Raw genomic sequence first — 19,753 nt, 5'->3', positions numbered from 1 at the left:
AACGGTCGCTTATCTCCCGATTAGGGAGTCTTACTGGTATGAAACACCTCAATGTCTATAGCTGACCTGTGACGTCACATTGTTAACTGTCATGCTCCATATATGACGAAGACAGCCCTGATGTCATCAATATTAAGCCCATATATTTGGAAATGTTCATATATGGATGCTCCATATGGCCAAGACAGAATTAATATGCAAAACAAGGCGGCTGACTATCATCACCTGGATATCCATATATGAAGATCACGACACTGACCTCATCAAACCCTGGATATCCATACATGGAGTCATGCCAAAGCACCCATGTGCACGCACCCGTGTGCACGATCTCACTCTTTAGGGTGCCTGTGCTTTGAGCATGTGGTGGGATTTCTGAATGGGGAACTGCCATTCCGCGAGTGTGAGAAGGGGCATGACGTCCTTTGAGTCCGGCGTGTCGGCTACTATGTGTTCCACTTTTTGTAGAACAAGACCCTGCTTAAAGGCGGCGAATGCTCTCTTCCCCACATCACTCAATCCGTGCCCTGGCGCCTTGAGTACAAGTTAGAGCAAGGACAGGGGGCTGAAATCCCCCATCAGCACGACTGAAACGCCACCGAACCATTCTTGACGGTGCTCTGGGAAGATCTGGTGCAGGCGCTGGTCGATGGCACCAAGCAATCGGCGGCCTACCATGCTCATCTCGTCCAAGGTCCACCACCAGCACCTTGAGGCCTGGAACCGTGCCTGCAGGTTGCCGAGGGCCTAGGGTGGCATGTCTGGCAGAACTCTTTTCAGGGGCAACGGCGGGGCCAACAGCGAGTGCAATGTGGTTCCAGCGATGTTGATAGCAGCTGTGCCAGTGGGCGCCGTGAGTCGGATTGCTGCCGCGGCATGTTCTTAGCCTTTGCGACAATGCTGCATCAAGCATTTAATGACGCAACTCTTCCCTGTGCCAGCGGTGCCCGAGATGATGATCCACGTGTCATGGAGCGTGGCAGCGTGGACGGCCTTGCAGAGGGTGTCAAAGGCCAACCGCTGGGCTGCGTTGAGACATGCTGAGTTGGTGTCGTCGTAATTCACAGGAGGCAGCTGGGACTGGACTTTATGTTTCTTTACATAAGAAATCCCCCGCTTCCTGCAGCATCTGGTCAGATAAGCTCCTCCCAGAAATCGCAGGGATCGAAGGCCAGCCCGCTCTCCAGTTCCTAAGCGTCAGGGAACTCATGCAAATAGCGCCGGCCTGCATCCAATCGTCCTGCACGTCTTGTGGCGAGTGAGCCTCGTCGCTCAAGCTGTCGGACTCCTCAGGGTTGTCCTCGCGGTGCCCACGCATGGTCGAGCACCTGACATTGGCCTTGAGGCGGTCCGGGGTGGAGGCGTTTGCCACTGCATGTCGGAGGGCATTGCGCCAGGAACCATGATTGCATAGGAGCTCCTCTTCGCTGTGGCAGGGTATGTTTACCATCATCTGCACGCGACACCAATCCTCGAAGTTGCCGTCGTGGCAGTTGGCACAATAGATCCGAGGGAAAATGCATGGGATAACTTCCTTGCCGCGTTTCTTGTAATTGCCACGGTAATTAAACAACATGGATTCCATCTCCTCCTCCACGGGTCGCCACGTAGATCTCCCAAAGCGACTGTTTCAACCTGCCCTCCTCGACGTTCCACTCCTTTGTCCCTGTGAGGCTAGCAATCTGGAACGAACGGGAGCACTTGAATGCAGGTAAGTGAAGAAGGTGGTGCGTAACCTCATGGGCATTGTAGTCGCGATCTCCCACAGAGCCGACCAGCGCTTTGGCAAATGCGTCACCGGATGTCGCGATTCTGCAACTTTTCTGCAACTTTTCTGCGACTCGTGCTTGGTGCAGTATTTGGTGAGGTACTGGACCATGGCATAGTGGCTTGTGACTGGCTTGATGTCCATGTTGGCGCGCCAGCACTGGTAGGCATCTGCCTTCACCGGGTAGTTATTCATCAGCGGATAATTTCGTGCGGGGACGTAGACGACATCGCTAGGGGACTTCCTGTGCATGTCGCTGAAGGAGGACGTCGATGTCAGTTGCCAGGTTTGCACCAGCAGTTTTTGTGGCGGTTGCAGAAGTTGCTGAGGACGGCGAGGCCGCCTGCGAGGTTAGGGTCGGACTGTTGGCGGCAGGGGTGTTCCAGATTGGATGGCAAGGGCAGGAGGGGGTTGGTTGATCGATTTAAACAAATAAAAATAATAGGCTAATATAATATAATACATAACACGAAAACACATACCGTATTGGCCCGAATACAGGACGACTCTGATTATAAGACGACCCCTATTTTTCAAATACATATATATTTACCGCAGATATGTAATGACAATGGAAAATGTCTAGTCCCCTATTATAAGACGACCCCTATTTTTCAAATATCACTACTCATTTGTACTATTTTGAGGATGTGTTTTCAAGAAAAGAATTTCGCCCTATATTCGGGCCAATATGGTAATATAAAGGTAAATCATGAACATAAAGCCAAACATATGGATAGCGATGATGGCGATTGTGTCGAATGTGTCGATATTTTCCTGGTGTTTCTGCTTTTTCTTCTTCTCCGGTCGCAGCATACCGGCAATAAATAGGGGAGCGAGAGCCAGTTTGACGGTCGTTAGGAAGCCGTAGGGGTCTTTGGCAGCCCACTCGACCACATACTCTTCCCATGCCTGCAACCCAATCATCCTGAAGACAGATTTCGGTGCCTATCACACCTGAGGAGAGGGAGCCAGGAGAACCCTATAAGTTAAACAAAACAGCCTGTGATGTCAGTCAACTATGACATATTTATGACATATGTGACTCCAGATTTGGGCTAAGGTTTCAGCCTGATTAGAGCCCCATTGGCTTTATGTAGAATTTTTTCCACCATTAAAGGTGAAAGGTGCGACTCCCTGGCGAGGATCTCATCTCAGGCAGAAAATCTCTGTAGCCTCTTTTAAATCTCTTAAACTCACTTAATATATCCCTGCACAGCTTTTCCTAATTGATGAATTGCCCATATATGGACGCTCCATATATGGCCTAGAGTCCTAGACAGTCAACACTGCTGATTATCATCACATCAAACCCTGGATATCCATACATCGATAGATCCCCATATATGGAGCTGGTCAATACCTCTACATCTTACCTCACAGAGATGCAGGTCATTGTTTCAATGTATCACACCCGAGGGAAGTAGGGGTGCTGGGGGTGCGGCCGCACCCCCTCCCCCACGTCCCACCGCACCCCCCACCGCACCCCCTAAAGGGGGGTTGGGGGAAAAATATTGCCGATCGGCAAGTAGAGGCTCTGACATCAGTGGCGTGAAGTAGGAGCTATTGGCTACTTCTATTTCCAGTACAATTTCAAAATAAACATGTGTTGAATGATCGATTGTATAGACAAAAAAAAAAAGAAAGGCTCTTGTTTTGAAATGTGCTTCTGGGCACTGTTTAGACAGGAAATGGCTTTCAAAGGACTTCCCTTTTAACTTGTCTAAGCGTCTGTCTCTCCGTGCGTAACATATGCGTCATGGACTCGGTGAATTATAACAATATGGGCATAAAGGAATATACAGAACACCAAGACAACACAACCTAGGCTATGAAGGCATTAAACATCGCCCTCTGCTAGCCCTGGCGTCCTCACTGGTGAGTCGTGGCTATAGACTTGTAATGATGAATGCTATGTTATGCTGCTGTGCTGCCTGGCTAGGCTAATGTTTGGGCTAGCTAGTGGCTAATGGCTATGGTGTACCAGAACCAGCTGTTTCCTAACACTGGGTGTTTCCTAACACTGGGGTCTGGACCGATGCGGCGGACACGTTGTATGGGTCGCAACGCACTGAACGCAGTGCGAAGCAACCCGTTGTGAGCTTGTAGATCTGCTATTTTCACTACTTGTTTGGTACAGGGTAGTAATGTCTCTTGGTTCACGGGCTAAAAAGTTTGGGAACCATCATGCTTGCTGTTGCAGACAGTGGTGTAAAGTAACTAAGTAGATTAACTGAAAAGCTCTGGGAACTGAATGATTTTATGAAACTGGCACTTGTTGTCTGACTGTCTGTTGGTACCAAAAAATCCAGGCTATATCTTGCTGGATGGTGCGTGTGGAGATGTAAGGAAAGCCGTTCCCGATTGTGTTACATTTAGCTAAAAAAGACCGCGGAAACCTGAATAAAACATGATAAAAACGATAAAAAACTCAAACTTTTCGTGCGCGCACTGCGCGCGCGCAAAACGTGCATGAGGGCCGCATGACAGCCCCCCCTACTGTAAATTAGTTCCCGCGGCCATGCAATGTATAGTAGGCCATTAACAAAAAAGTCGACTGAGTCGACTTCATCCCACCAGAGAAAGTCGAAAGTCGAAGTCGTTATCGTTATTTTTGCCCCATGTGTGTATCTGTACAGCATTCAAACAATAGGATTGCTTATTGTCAAGGATGGAAAGATCCAATATTACAGACAGTGCTACTTTACATTTGGTATAACATGGTTCTATAGTGAAAATAGCAGATCTACATGCTCAGGCATGTAGATCTGCATGTGAGGCGTTGTGAGCATGTAGATCGGCTATTTTTCACAATTTCTGCCTCTATATATTTGACAATTTGGCCAATGTTTAATTTGTCATTTTAGTGGTCTTAAAAAGTCCTTAAATTGGCACTTTAGAAATGTGGAGATACCCTCTACACACTTTATGTTGGTTTGTTTACAGTTGAGTGAGAAAACAATGTTGCACATTAAGTTAATCATCTGGGGACGTCATCAAATGATAAAGTCGACTTCAACTCAACTTTTTACTGAGTCGAGTCGACTTGCAAAAATCACAAGTCGTTAATGCCATAATGTATAGATTATTGTTTTTTTGTTAATATATATTCTACTGTGTTACTGTTACAGTAGACTTGATGATGGGTTCATGGTTTACCTACGGGGATGTCTCCCCAACCCTTTGCTTAACTTTATCGTTTTTAGCACTTTTGTCTTTTTTGCGGATCCTGTCTGGCCTTCAGTCCGTAGCGCCTCAATGTCTATAGCTGACCTGTTGTGACATTGTTAACCATCATGCTCCATATATGACGAAGACAGCCCTGATGTCATCAATATTAAGCCCATAGGTGGTGCGTAACCTCATGGGCAGCTCCTCTTCGCTTTGGCAAATGGGTCACCGGATGTAGCGTTGTCGCGATTCTGCAACTTCTCCGTAACCTCCTTGAGCGTCTCAAAAGGCGGCTTGTGCTTGGTGCAGTACTTGGTGAGGTACTGGACCATGGCATAGTGGCTTGTGACCGGCTTGATGTCCATGTTGGTTGGCGCGCCAGCACTGGTAGGCATCTGCCTTCACCGGGTAGTTATTCATCAGCGGATCATTTCGTACTGGCACGTAGACGACATCGCCAGGGGCCTTCCTGTGTCGCTGAAGGAGGACGTCGCTGTCAGTTGCCAGGGCCTTGCACCTCCATTGGCCATTCCTCTTCTTCAGGCCGGTTTGCACCGGCAGTTTTTGTGGCCGTTGCAGAAGTTGTTGAGGGCGGCGAGGCCGCCTGCGAGGCCAGGGTCGAACTGTTTGCGGCAGGGGTGTTCCAGATTGGATGGCAAGGGCAGGAGGGGGTTGGTTGATCAATTTAAACAAATACAAATAATAGGCATTTAATATAATACATGATACGTAACACAAAAACACCTAATACATAACACAAAAACATATACATTAACCAAACCATGAACATAGCAAAGATGGTGAATGTATCTTCCTGGCGTTCCTGCTTTTTCTTCTGCTCCTTGTTGCTTGCCTTGATCCACTTAACTAGTTTCAACTGTAACAGTATACCGTAAATGAGGAGGGGTGCGAGAGCCAGTATGACGGTCGTTAGGAATCCATAGGGGTCTTTGACAGCCCACTGGAAGGTATACTTGTCCCACTCAACCACATACTCTTCCCATGCCTGCACACCGACCATCCTGAAGACAGATTTCAGTGCCTATCACACCTGAGGAGAGGAGAGGGAGCCAGGAGAACCCTACCCTATAAGTTAAACAAAATAGCCTGTGATGTCAGTCAACTACAGTATGACATATCTATGACATATGTGACTCCAGATTTGGGCAAGGTTCCAGCCTGATTAGAGCCCCATTGGCCTTATGTAGAATTTTAAGCATTCCACCATTGAAGGTGAAAGGTGGAACTCACTGGCGAGGATCTCATCTCAGGCAGGAAAACTCTGTATCCTCTTTTAAATCTCTTAAAACTCACTTAATATATCCCTGCACAGCTTTTTCCTAATTGATGAATTGCCCATATATGGACGCTCCATATATGGCCTAGAGTCCTAGACAGTCAACACTGCTGATTATCATCACCTGGATCTCTATGAAGATCACGACACTGACCACATCAAACCCTGGATATCCATACATGGAGACGACTGGATCATCACCTAGATCCCCATATATGGAGCTGGTCAATACCTCTACATCTGACCTCACAGACTCCATATATGGATATAGCTGACCTGTTCTTTCATCTCAGCTCAGCAGAAGGGTATACTGCCAAAGCGCCCATGTGCACGCGCCCATGTGCACACACGCCCATGTGCAAGCACCCATGTGCGCGACCTCGCGAGATCTAGGATTACTAGTAAGACGCCCCAGGGCGACAAGCGGCGGTCGTGGCATGTCTTGGCCATCTGTCATGTATATCGTACAGTTACCCATATGGATACTGTATATGGAGATATGCTGTGAGACACCAAACATGTTAACTCAGTTATTCGTTATGTGAAAATCCTATGACGTTTATCACCTCTGACATCACATACAATCCCTTTTATGCCCATATATGGAGATCTAGTCTGAACCAGCCACACAGGCTGTCTTCCTCCATACGATATATGGGAATTCCCATATGAAGTCCTGTTATGGGCTTAATATTTATGACATCAGGGATCTCCATATAAAAGAAAATAAATAAATAAATCACTCTGGATTAAAAGGGTCTGTCTAAATTGTAAATTGTAAATTGAGTGAAGTTAGCTGATCGTGATGCGATATTGGCTAATTTTGCTGGGGACCCCCGCGGAACCCTTTCAAGGACCCCTGGGGGGACCCCACTTTGAGAAGCTCTGCTCTATACCGTACCACTCTCCTTCCCTGTGTGTGTGTGTGTGTGTGTGTGTGTGTGTGTGTGTGTGTGTGTGTGTGTGTGTGTGTGTGTGTGTGTGTGTGTGTGTGTGTGTGTGTGTGTTTGTGTGTGTGTGTGTTTGTGTGTGTGTGCGCATGCACGGCGTGCCGTGCGCTCACACCAGCGCTCACACCAGCTCTCCCTGCTGTTAATGGGTTTCGAAGTGCATGTCCTAATAGCACCTCCGCAGCGGAGCAGGGCACGGCCCAGCAATGTTCACAGTGTTAAAGTGGTCCGGGTTCTGGTATATTTTTTACACTCACTTTAGCTTAGCTTCTTTAACACAGAGGAATTTTACTGAAGAAAGATTAGCTCTATTAATCCCCCGTGGGGATTTTTTTTTACTATGTACTGTGAAATATATATATGGTCTTTGGGGTGGAAACCTCTTTTTAAATGGCAAAAGTAGCAGCAGATCGACGAATCACGTCGCTTTGCGTGCATTCCGAGTGCATTTTGAGCTTGTAGATCTGCTATTTGTGGCGTAGTATGTATGATCAAGTTCAAGGCATTAATTTGCGGAAAAACACAAAAGGGAGATAAGAGATTTCTGCCCGACAGCAACGATGTGCTACATTATGTAGTTCTGATAGTGGCTGCAAGTACAAGTCCTGAGTATTACATCAACACTAAGTACTCAAGTGCAATTTGAAGGGAGTTTTGCTTGAATGCTTTTATGTTTTTACTGTAAGAGTATACTAATGACATGTCTTTGTACTTTTACTCAATGAACCTTTAACCGTTTCGCGTTTTACTCGTAACAGAGTATTTACTGTCCCAGTAAATACTAATACAGAGTATTTACTGTGGAATTTCTTCTTTTACTTAAGTAAAACACCAGAGTTAATATATCCAACGTTTTCCTCTGCACACATACGCAATTACAGCTAATTACAGAATGCTGTAGGATAATGTTATATAATGTAAAAAAGGTACCATTATTGCCCTTTTCCATTGGGATTCAGAGACCAAAAGGATGACTGTGTGTTGAATGACTTAATTATGCGAGAGACTATTGATCTAGCTCTCTCTTGGCCCTCAATGCTGTATTTGTTCTGTAGTTCTAAGCAATTTACTGTACTTCGTTTCAAGTAGCTTGTTAGCATACGCAATTTGTTGCAATCAGAGAGTAGAGTAATCCATCCCCCCAGGAATATCAATGCGTTTACACGAAGTGATTTCTTTATACATGCAATCAAATTACACAGACTGTGTTGTGGTGTGCTGTGTTGTGTTGTGTTGTGTGTTTGACAAGTTGATAATATTGTTCAGGTTTGTGATACATTATGAATGAGTGTTTTGGCATCGAAAGAGCTTTGAAGACATACAAATGATTGGCTCTATGACACAATGTAGCTGTTTTGATTGCGACATACACGCAATCGCTGTATCTCTTTTTACTCTGCTCATCATCGCCTCTCTCTCTCTCTCTCTCTCTCTCTCTCTCTCCAGCTACACAGGCAGAGTGGTAGGAAATGGACTGCAGGCCCAGAGGCAGAACCCAGAGGTCAAAGTTCGCAGCCCTAACCCAACCATGGCGGAGGTCAAGGAGCGATTGGAGCGCTTCAACCAGGTAGGACCTCAGTGGTATCTGGAATACTGTACAGGTCACTCATGGCAGGGACATGCTGGGTCCCTGATTCAGCCAGGGAAAAAGAGTTGGAGAGGCCCTCATTGCAATGTATAGAGAGAGACATCTCTCTCTATAGCGCTGCTGCTACTCAAAGATTTGTGACAAAGTGACAAGCCTGTGGGCCAATTACATGAGTTATATTTCGTCGTTGTCGGGTGGAACGGTGGAAACCTTGTATGTCCAAAACCGTTTGTTTTGTATTTATCATTTTAAAAATGATTTAAACTAGTGAAAACAGCCGATCTACAAGCACACAACGCCTCGCACCGCAAGGCGTTGTGTGCTTGTAGATCTACTGTTTTCACTACTTTCGTGCGACGGCCTTGTATAATGAAGCAGGGCTTTGCTTTGCGAAAAAATTTACAAATTTGAAACTTGGAGATACCAGGTTTCTGCCCGACAGTCCCGATTTTCCCAATGGCCAGCACGTCCCTGACTCATGGTCAGAGCATACTGGGTCAGTGGTTCTCAAAGCACCCAGGGCTCCCGGGACCCCCATGGGGGAGGGACGTTCCAGGGGGTCCCCAGCGAAATCAGTTTATCCACTTTAACCCATTAAGACCTGAGGCCGATTCTAGAAATACCTTCTAAATCAGTTAGTTCTCACACGTTGAAGATTTTTCAAAAAATGTTCAAAGTTAGCAGATCTACAAGCTCACAGCGCTGCACAAATTGACGCCCTGATCTTCACCACACCAAACAATAGCAATAGCATCTCTCCTAACTAAAATTGCTGCCATTTTAAACCTCATACATAAGCATTACTATCACTAACTTAGATAACCGTATACCTAAATGCATAAACTATTTAACGTTATACCAGAATGTAGGTTGAACCTTGCCCACTAACTTGTGTTTTTATCATGCAATATATATATATATATATATATATATATATATATATATATATTATTACTTTTGTGTTTTCTGAGGTGTCGCAGCAGGTTCAGCAAGTTCTTGTTTTCCCACTGGTCGATGGTAAATCCATTTTTAAATTAAATTAGTAAATTAGTAAAACCGCACCGCGGTGCATATTGTGCATATTGCATTAAAGGGTTGGCCTTTTCAGAGTTGGAGCAACTATATTTCGGTTGGAAACCTCATATGTCCAAAACTGCAGCAAGGGCGAGCTCCCAGAGCGTCCCAGTCCTAAAGATGCGTCCTCCCCCCACACCCCCGCGCCTCACCGTTGTGCTCAAACTCACTGGGAAAAACGCACACGCAGCATCTCGCCAGCATCGCACCGTCTTCCCGTGAGGACGGAGCGGAGGATGGAGCCTCGCCAGGTTAGCATTTCACCAGGTTAGCATCACCAGCGTCGCTCCGTCCTCGCGACGCGTCCTCACGGGAAGACGGAGCGTCCGCAGGTTAGCATTTAGCATCACCAGCGTCGAGCTCTGAAGTAAAATTTGGAATCACACCACAGCTCTAGGCGGAGCCGCTCGCTTCACCAGCGTCGGCAGGTTAGCTACTCACCAGCGTCAGTTTTACTGAGGTTAAGTGGAGCAGACGCGTCTAATCCGCGGAGCGAACGCCTCTAATTCGCGGAGCGAACGCCTCTAATTCGCGTTCCGTCCGCGGAGAGGACGCGTCTAATCCGCCGGGCGGACGCGTCTGCAGTCGCGGACGCTCTGGGAGCTCGCCCTTCCTCCAAAACTGTAACCTTTCAGATGAAAAGAAATATCAAAAGTATGAGATGGACAGTTGCGTTTCGAGCTTGTGGATCTGCTACTTTTGAAACTTTTTTTGTGACGTGCGGCTGTAGTATGATCAAGTAGGGCGTTAATGTACGAGAAAGGAGAAAAAATAAAGCACAAAAAGTTAAAATACGGAGATAAGAGGTTTCTGCCCGACAGCAACGACTTATTTATCGACGTATATACGGTACAGCGAGCAAACAACACTGAAGGATGGAGATGGTGGGTGGGTGTGAGTGGGGGTGAGTGGGGGGGTATTTGAGGACCCCAGCAGGCTACACAAACAACACACACTGTGTAGGCTAACAAGGCGTTTGAGAAATGACTCTCCGTGCAGCGGCCACCTCGTTCCCATCCACAGGCTCGCACGTTGAGTCCGGGCTGCACACAGACATCAAAGATAAATGAAAAAGATAGAGGGCCAAAGGGGGGAGAGAGATAAAAAAATAAAAGAGGCAGCGACTGTGGATAACGACGGGCTGGAAAAAGAACTGAGAGAGAGAGAGGGAGAGAGAGAGAGGGAGATAGAGAGAGAGAGAGAGAGAGGGAGGGAGAGATGAGTGCAAAAGGTCAGCAGTGAGTGACAGAGTGGCAGGGATGACACAAGCCGCTTCAAAGTCACACTATTTGTCATGTAGATGAGGATTATAGGGCTGAAAAGGGCCGGGGAAAGAAAGGAGGGCCATTTCCCCAGAAGTCCCCAGAGGCCATTTGAGGAGACAAACGGACCTGGATTCGGTTCCCTCCTCTGTCCTCGCTGGCCCTTTGTTGTCGCCTGAAAATCATACCGAAGCTGATAACGATGGCGGTGATGGCCATCTCTTCTCTTTGCTCTCTCTCTCTCTCTCTCTCTCTCTCTCTGTGCCCCCCTCTATTTTCCCTCTACCTTTTATTCCCGCTGCGTGCATTCATCGCTTTCTCATCCCCGCCGCCGTCGCCGGTCCTCTCTACCTGTTCAGCGAAACAAGCTTTCTGCCCCCCTTGCGCCTTCCTTATTCGTTCAGTTTTTATTCGTGCAGCCACACCATGGTGTCCCACGCCGCGGAATAGCCGATCAACAAGCTCACGCAATGCGTCGCATCTCGCTGCTTTGTGAGCTTGTAGAGCAGGGTTCCCCAATAGGCGGCCCACGGGCCATTTGCAGCAACAGCACTAGTATATCGTCATTGTCGGGTGAAACTCTCGTATCTCCAAATTTGTACGTTCTTTCGCAAATCATACAAGGCCGTCGCACAAAAGTAGTGAAAACTCGCGGTGCGAGGCGTTGTGTGCTTGTAGATCGGCTGTTTTCACTAGTTTAAATCATTTTTAAAATGATAAATGCAAAACGAACGGTTTTGGACATAAAAGAGTAGCGGGAACACCACTGTCGCCCCCTGCAATGTTGTGGCCCTCGGGTTGGTAGCCTAGACATAATTTGGCCCTTGGGGTAAACTATTTGGGGAACCCTGTTGTAGAGCGTTGATTTCTGTGCGGGACACCGCTGTGCTATGAAATCTAAATCAATCCGTCCTCCCAATGGCACCACAATCTCTCTCTCTCTCTCTCTCTCTCTCTCTCTCTCTCTCTCTCTCTCTCTCTCTCTCTCTCTCTCTCTCTCTCTCTCTCTTTTAGTAATTTGCGCCGACCGGCTTGTATTCATTTATTGGCTTCTTTCTTTTCCTTTGATTTTCTTCCTTATAATCCTCCCGTTTCTCTGTCTCTGTCAATAACGTCCCTCTCTCCTTGACATCATGCAGTTCCACTGGTCCTCTGTCTTTTCTCTTCATGTTCCCTCAGCACTTTTCCCCCCACTTACGTCCCCTTATCATCATCCTCAAATCATAACCATATTGGCGCGGACCGCCTGTCGCTGACAGCTCCTAGATTTCACTCTAACACACACACACACGCACGCACACACATACACACACACACACACACACACACACACACACACACACACACACATGTGCAGGGGCGTCAATTGGGTATGGCAGGGGTATGCAGCTGCCATACCCTGTGTCACATACTAGGTGTTGTGCCTCTTGGGCACCCGTAGCTACAGTACACTTAACGGTAGTGTCGTGCAAACTTTCAGTAGATCAGTACTATGATGAATGCTATGCTACTGTATGCTACGCTGCTATTGAATAAGTAAACTCACTGAATTATAAAGTTGTTGTCAAGCCTCGTCAATATCTTACACCCTGGGTCCAGGGGGGGAAATAAAAGTTACTTTTAAATATAAATCCATGAATGTCTCTTTGTCCAAATTTCAGTAGAATAACTACAAATGCAAAATTTAACAAAATGGTAATTTAACAAGGTATTATACAGTAATTATATTCTCCACACTTGACAAAATGGTAGCCTATATTCCTGGGTTCTGCAAGTCAGCTGCACAGGTGCAATTCATTATTGTTAATTGTGGCACGCCAAGTTTAGCTGCACTTGAACAACCATTCCAGGCTGCCATATCCAGCCAAAGAAATTAACCGTAGAAACGGGGTAAAAAATAGAATGTACTTCTTAAAATAAATGTATCATGCCTGTTGCTAAGGTATGGCAACATGACTGGTGTCTCACCAGTCATGTTGCCATACCTTAGCTTTTTTCTCAACTGACGCCACTGCACACATGCGCTCAAATCCCAGCATCCCCAATTGCCCCGTCAATTGCGCGTCGTCACGGCAACCGCATGGAGTCATGCAGCCCCGTCCCGGGTCTGACATTTGTACGTATGTGTGTGTGAGTCGTGTTGAAAAGTCCAGCGTGATGATTCCAGATCACAAACGGCAGGGTCTGAGCCGGCCCTTTGTGTTTAACGCCAGATAAGAGAGCAGTGGAGCACGGGGTCAGACACACTGACATGGAGCTGCTTTTACTCTGACAAGAAGCTCCCCGAGATGCAGCCGCTGTGAAGCGCTGATGGCAGGGACGTGCTGGCCATTGGGAAAAGAGGGCCAACTCCCGAACGGCCGGTCCATTCGCGGCCGGTCCAGGCCCCGGCCATTAGGAAAAAAATTAAAATTAAATGTCGGCCTTCGTTCCATTTTGGGGGCTGGCCGGCCAACAAAGTAAATCGTCACTGTCGGGCAGAAATCTTGTATCTCCAAGTTATAAATGTGTAATTTTTTTTCGCAAAGCAAAGCCCTGCTTCATCATACAAGGCTGTCACACAAAAGTAGTGAAAACAGCAGATCACAACAGCAGATCAAAACACAACGCCTCGCACTCGCGTGCTTGTAGATCAGCTGTTTATTGTCATACCTCCAGACAAGGTCCCCCATTGGGATAACAGCGCCATCTGGCGCTGCAACAGAGTAAAACTCATAAGCTCCCGTACGAGAAATATCATTTGTCGGGAGGGCTGTCAATCACAAACGAGGGCACCGCCCCCGAGTGTATATAAGCCCTGCGGGCTATCATAACTTCCTCTTCCGCACCTCTGCTTACCTGCAACTAGAGTATCGCGAACTCAGCCATATAAGTATAATTTTCTTTAAAGTTTAGCCTAAGCGTCGGCTAGGAAGTCGGCCACCGGCCTTTATAGAATATCTCCTGTACGTCTTTATTCTTCAGTTCCAACAGTTTCGGCGTTCTCACCTGTTTCTCGCTGTAAGTTTCCAGCTTCTTCTCTGAGCTTGTTATTGTCCGATAGCCTCTTGTAGCTTAGCCTAGCTTCAAGCTATCGTTGTTCCACGGCCCTCGGCTAGCATGCTGCTATCCTTGTTCCCCTGGAAGTGTGCTCGATGCTGGAGACTTATCGATGGTGAGGACACCCACCCGCGGAATTTCCCTCGATGATCCCGCAGGCTGCTTCATGTGGTGAGTCTTTCGAGTGTTAGCAAGTGCCTTGCTTGCTCGTTCCTTTGTTTGATAGCCTCATGCTAGAAGGCCCTCACCAGGGCACTGATTGCTAGCGCGCCCTAGCTGGGTGTCACTATTTTCTTTACTTCTAGCTGGCTAGGACTTTCCAATGTTTGTCCGGTGGTTTCTCGTGTTGTCCCCGCCGCCCTGGTCTCGCCGACCAGGGCTACGGGCCTCTCCTGGCAGGTTTTGTGGGCACGCAGCGGTGCCCGCTGTTTGTGCTTCCTTCACTTAGCCTCCACTAGCCTTGTGGCCTGCCTGGTTTTCCCTCCACCGGACTCTGTTGCCTCCGGGGCTCGCGGCGCTGTACGCCACAGCGCTGCTTCTCGCCCCGGGCCGCAGCCTGCAGCCACTACGCCTATAGGGGGCTCCAGCGCGCCGCTGGTGCCCTACGGCGGACGGCTGCAACGTCACGGGACTACTTGCTGGTTCTCGCCCTCTCTCCCGCCGGTTCGGCTGGCCGCCGTCCCAGGGAGGAGAACCTGCTAGCCCGCTCGGCCGCTCCCACGCCGGGGGCGGCTAGCGGCGTGGTTTTTTCCCGCCTGCAGCCACGACGCCACGTTGTTTCTGCCTCCGGGGCTCGCGGCGCTGTACGCCACAGCGCTGCTTCCCGCCCCGGGCTGCAACCTGCAGCCACTACGCCTATCGGGGGCTCCAGCGCGCCGCTGGGGCCCTACGGCTGGCGTTCTGCAACTTCGAGGGACCCCGCCCGGCCGCTTCCACGCCGGGGGCGGCTAGCGGCGGCTCCGGTTCCCGCCTGCAGCCACAACGCCTATTGGGGGCTCCAGCGCGCCGCTGGTGCCCTACGGCTGGCGTCTGCAACTTTGAGGGACCCCGCCTGGCCGCTCCCACGCCGGGGGCGGTGAGCGGCGACGCCGGTTCCCGCCCTCTCTCCCTGGTACGGCTGGCGCCGTTTTATTCAGGGGAGAGAACCTACTGGTCCGCCTGGCTGCCCCCATGCTGGGGGTGACTAACGGCGACTTCCTCCTCCTTCCCCTTGGATTTTTCGTTCTCGGCCATGCTGGCTGAGCCCGGATCTTCCTGGCACGCTTATGTTCTGGTGGCACGCCTCTGAACAACGCTGTTAAAAGCGGGGATGAATTTGAGAGTGAGGATGAGGAGGGATGGAATTGGGTTGAAGGCTCTTCTCCCAGTATTCCTCCTACAAGTGAGTCTTGCAAGTCCTCGGTTCCACGAGGACCCTGCATCCTTCCGCCCACCTCCGCCTTTACCCCCTCTCTCCCCTCCTCCATGCAGAAGGAGTGGAATGGGTCGGCGGCGCCCCAGTACATCCCGCTCTCCCCTCCACTGTGCCAGTGGAAGGGGGCCTGGGTCTGCGGCACCCGGACTGTGGTTTTTTCCACATGGTGGGGCTCAAGGAGACCACTTACTTGCGCCCAAGCGCACTGAACACAGCTCTCCCCACAAGGCTTGTGGGAAGTGGGTGTGTTAGATGACATAGGGTTGAGGGCCTAGCCCTCCACGGGGTCTGGGTTCCGTGACGGCACACGGTCCTCCTCCCCCCGAATGCAGACGTTTGAGTTCTGTCCCACGCAGGGGAGAATGAAAATCTCTGTTGCCCAGTAGCTTTTTCCCATGTCATCAGTAAGAGTATGGTAGTCGAAACAAAACTTTTGTTTACCTACCTCTCAGTCCCTAGCACAAAGGACCCTCCTCTCTGCTTACAGCCAGTCAGTGTATAGAGACCCATGCAGGGTTCTTTATTCACTCAATGGATTACTTATTGTCCCAGTCCTGCAGACTGGTGACAATTAAAAGGTTTTCCCTGGTTTGCAATGGGCTCCACGGTTTTGCTATTAGTCACAATAACAAAGCTTCTCTTCTGTGCTATTCTCCTCTGTCTCCACTGAGCGGCACTGTCGTGCCGAGTTCAGTTCAGAACAGGAGTATGGAGTGTTATGTACAGCATCTTAACACTCTTCAGGGACGCCGAGCCGGACTCCTCCCACAGAACCTGTGGGATGAGGTGGCGTAAATGACCTTGGACTGTGGGTACAGGGGTCCCTGACTACACAGGGACCTCCTTCCCCCAGGCGCTAATATTTATTTTCCTTATTCCATGCAGGGATAATGAAAATGGTTACTGCCTCCCTTGTCCCCAAGTTTAAAAAAAAAAAAAAAAAAAAAAAAAGTGTTTTGAGCGAGCGTGGCCTGCTCACTCCTACACTTGCACGGACAACCTCTTATCGCTTGCAACCGCTCAGTGTAATGAAGCCCATGCAGGGTTTTCTACTCACTCACGATAACAGATTTCCCAGTCTTGCAGTCATGCAGACAGGTTACAATCAGAATGGGTTGCAGACATGCTGAGGTTCCCACCCATGTTAACTGCGGTTCACAGTGGTGCGGTTTCTCCTATGTGCAATTTTCCTCTGCCTACACTAAACGGCACTGTAGTGTCGATTCTAGTGCAGGACAGGAAGTGTTTCACTATCGGTGTGTGGGATTATGAGTTGGCCTAATTTTCCCTGCAAGGAACTATTAAAGGCCTCAGATCTGGTTTAAACGTTTACACGTTCTTCCCCGTGCTGGGGTAAATGTTTTTACGTAACGAACCGTATTTCGCAGAATGCTCTCTCTGTTTCTCTTTCCACCACCGTTCAACATGTTGACGTCACGTCCGTTGGCGCGGCCGTCACCGGATAAGGAGGGGAGCTTCCCGGATACGGAAGTGCTAATCCCCAACGTTCCTTCTCCCCCGTGCAACCTAACGGTTTCTCCCTCGTTTCACAGCACGTTAGCACGTTGTGTGAAACGGTTAGGTTCCGAACGGAACCCTTGTTTATTTAATACCCTTGAGGGTATTCTGATAAACATTGGAGACTGTGCAATCCGAGCAATGGGTGTTACGTCAGTAACACGTGGCCTTAGATTGTATTTCTTGAACCACCCCCGCTTCCAGCTGGGGTAATTACACTCGAGCTCGCGCTTGTAAGCAGGGGCTCTGAGTGAGGAAATAAGCTCGGTACTATGCAATGGTGCTGTAGTAGAGCTCTTACGAGACCTGAACCAGCTTGGTTTCTGGACTCGAATTTTTCCTGGTTCGTGAAAAAAGGGGGGGGGGGGGGGGGGCTGCATCCCTTATGGATTAGGGATATCACACCAACTTGGTGTTGGCCCACCTGAAGGCCTTGGGTTTTCAACGTCTTTTTGGCAAAAGTATGTTGACGCCCTCCCAGCAGATCTCCTTCTTGGGGATACCTCTGGATTCGACCACGATGTCTACCCGCCTCTCTCTGGAGGGGGTGGACAGGTTCCTGACGTGTCTTCGCTCCTTTCAAATTGGACCAAGTGGTCAGTTACAAGGAGTGTATGAAGTTGGCAGGGCTGATGGCTTCAGCGGTGCAACTTCTTCGCCTGGGCAGGTTTCATATGAGACCGTTCTGGCGGTGGACACTGACGCTCAGGATTCCTCCCCTGCAAGGGTGCAGGGAAGTGGTGGTCAGCCAGGCCTGCATGGACGCGCTGGTCCCATGGAGGGACCAGGCGTTGTTAATGAGTGGAGTCTCCATAGGCGTGGTGGTGTCACGCAAGGTGATCACCACAGACGCCAGCCGCTCGGGCTGGGACGCCACCCACGAGGGGCGCTCAGCCAGGGGTCGGTGGACCCCGGCCACGTTGGAGTACCACTTCAGTTATCTGGAGTTAATGGCGATCTACTTGGCTCTCAAGTATTTCGAACCGTTTCTCCGGGGTTGTCATGTCCTGGTCAGGACGGACGACATGGCAGCCTTGTACTTTCTCAACAAGCAAGGCGGCCTCTCCTCGCGCACGCTGGATCAGCTGGCGCGCGAGATGACTCTCTGGTGCGTACCGCGCCTGAGGTCCTTTAGAGCCTCCCATGTTCCAGGCCTTCAGAACGGCGGCGCCGATCTGTTGTCCAGGGGGGAGCCTCGCTACGAGGATTGGTCTCTCCACCATGCGGTGGTGAGACAGATCTTCTCCAGGTTCGGTCAACCTCGGTTCGATCTCTTTGCTTCCCAGGAGAACGCGAAGTGCCCCCTCTACTTCTCAGTGAGGGGACCTTCGCCTCTGGGGGTGGATGCGTTCGCACACGAGTGGCCGGAAGGCCGTCTCTATGCGTTCCAACCGCTGGAACTGATCCTTCCCACACTGGAGAGGATCAGGAGTTCCAACCTGGAGGTTCTTCTCGTGGCACCGTCCAGGGGAGTGTGGAGGTCTCTGATCACCCCACTGCTCTACCGGTCCCCCTGGCAGCTCCCCTTGCATAGGGACCTGCTGCGCCAGGCGGGGGACGATATCTTCCATCCCGACCCCCAGGCCCTAGACCTGTGGTTTTGGCCTGTGAGAGGGAGAACCTGCTAGCCGCAGGCTTCTCAATGGCGGTTGTAGCTACTTTTCAGAGTGCTAAAGCCCCCTCCACTAGGGTGGTATATGATGGAAGGTGGAATGTTTTCTTGGACTGGTGTGAGCTACAGGAGCCACCTGTGGTGGCTCACTTGGCTCCAGCCCAGAAGGCGTTAGTTTTCTTGCGGGACCGCCTGGACCTTGGTCTGGCGTTCTCTACGCTTAGGGGCTATTTAGCGGCTTTTGATGCCTGTCACCTGGGGGTGTCAGGCATGGGCCTTTCTAAATTCCCTGAGGTGGTCAAGTTCATACACGGTGTCGACCGTTTAAGACCTGTGACTAGATTTTTGTTCCCTGCTTGGGATCTACAAGTGGTTCTTGAGGGCCTTTGCAAGGCACCCTTTGAACCGATTGGGAGGACCTCTTTGAAACATTTTAGTTTCAAGACAGCTCTTTTGCTTGCCTTGTCTACGGCTAAGCGTGTGAGCGACCTTCATGCGCTCTCTGTGAGCCCTGATTGTATGAGGTTTCTCAATAATGACTCCAAGGTTCTTCTTAAACCTCAATTGAGTTTTATTCCTAAGAACCGAGTGGTCCCGAAGGAACCTGTTGTTTTGACGGCTTTCCATCCTCCTCCGTTTGCATCGGAGGAGGATAGGCGTCTTCATTGTCTTTGTCCAGTTAGGGCCCTGAAGGCCTACTGTGACAAGACGGTGGTCAGCAGGTCTACTTCTCAGCTTTTCGTGGTCATGAATGCCCGTCAGCGAAAAGCGGTGTCCAAACCCACTCTGTCGAGATGGATTGTGGATGCTGTTAGGTTGGCTTACACCCGGGCTGGGTCTGAAGTGCCGGAAGCACTTAAGGCCCACAGTACTAGGGGTGTGTCTACCTCTAGGGTTTTGTCCAAAGGTGTCTCCATTGAGGAGTTTTGTGCGGCGGCGAATTGGTCTTCGCCGTCCACCTTTGCGACCTACTATCACCTGGACGTTGCGCCTTCTGCTATGGCGCATACGGTTCTAGGTGCTGCTGCCCCGCCTACTTTGTAGTGGGGCGGCTCTCTCC

At 49.6% G+C, this 19,753-nt stretch overlaps 1 protein-coding gene across 1 annotated transcript in view; it reads left to right on the top strand.

Annotated features, from left to right (window-relative positions):
- Positions 1-19,753, top strand: part of LOC308285136 (glypican-5-like) — a gene marked incomplete at both ends in the record, with an annotated part of 308,188 nt that overhangs the window by 216,187 nt on the left and 72,248 nt on the right. The window contains one exon of the mRNA XM_080725853.1: positions 8,633-8,753. Within this exon, the coding sequence (XP_080581979.1) occupies positions 8,633-8,753 (121 nt within the window). The remainder of the gene's footprint in view (positions 1-8,632; positions 8,754-19,753) is intronic.

The sequence above is a fragment of the Nannobrachium achirus genome (assembly GCF_963921795.1).
Source record: "Nannobrachium achirus genome assembly, chromosome: 5".
Lineage (NCBI taxonomy): Eukaryota > Metazoa > Chordata > Actinopteri > Myctophiformes > Myctophidae > Nannobrachium > Nannobrachium achirus.
This window is presented reverse-complemented; position numbering and strand designations above follow the sequence as displayed.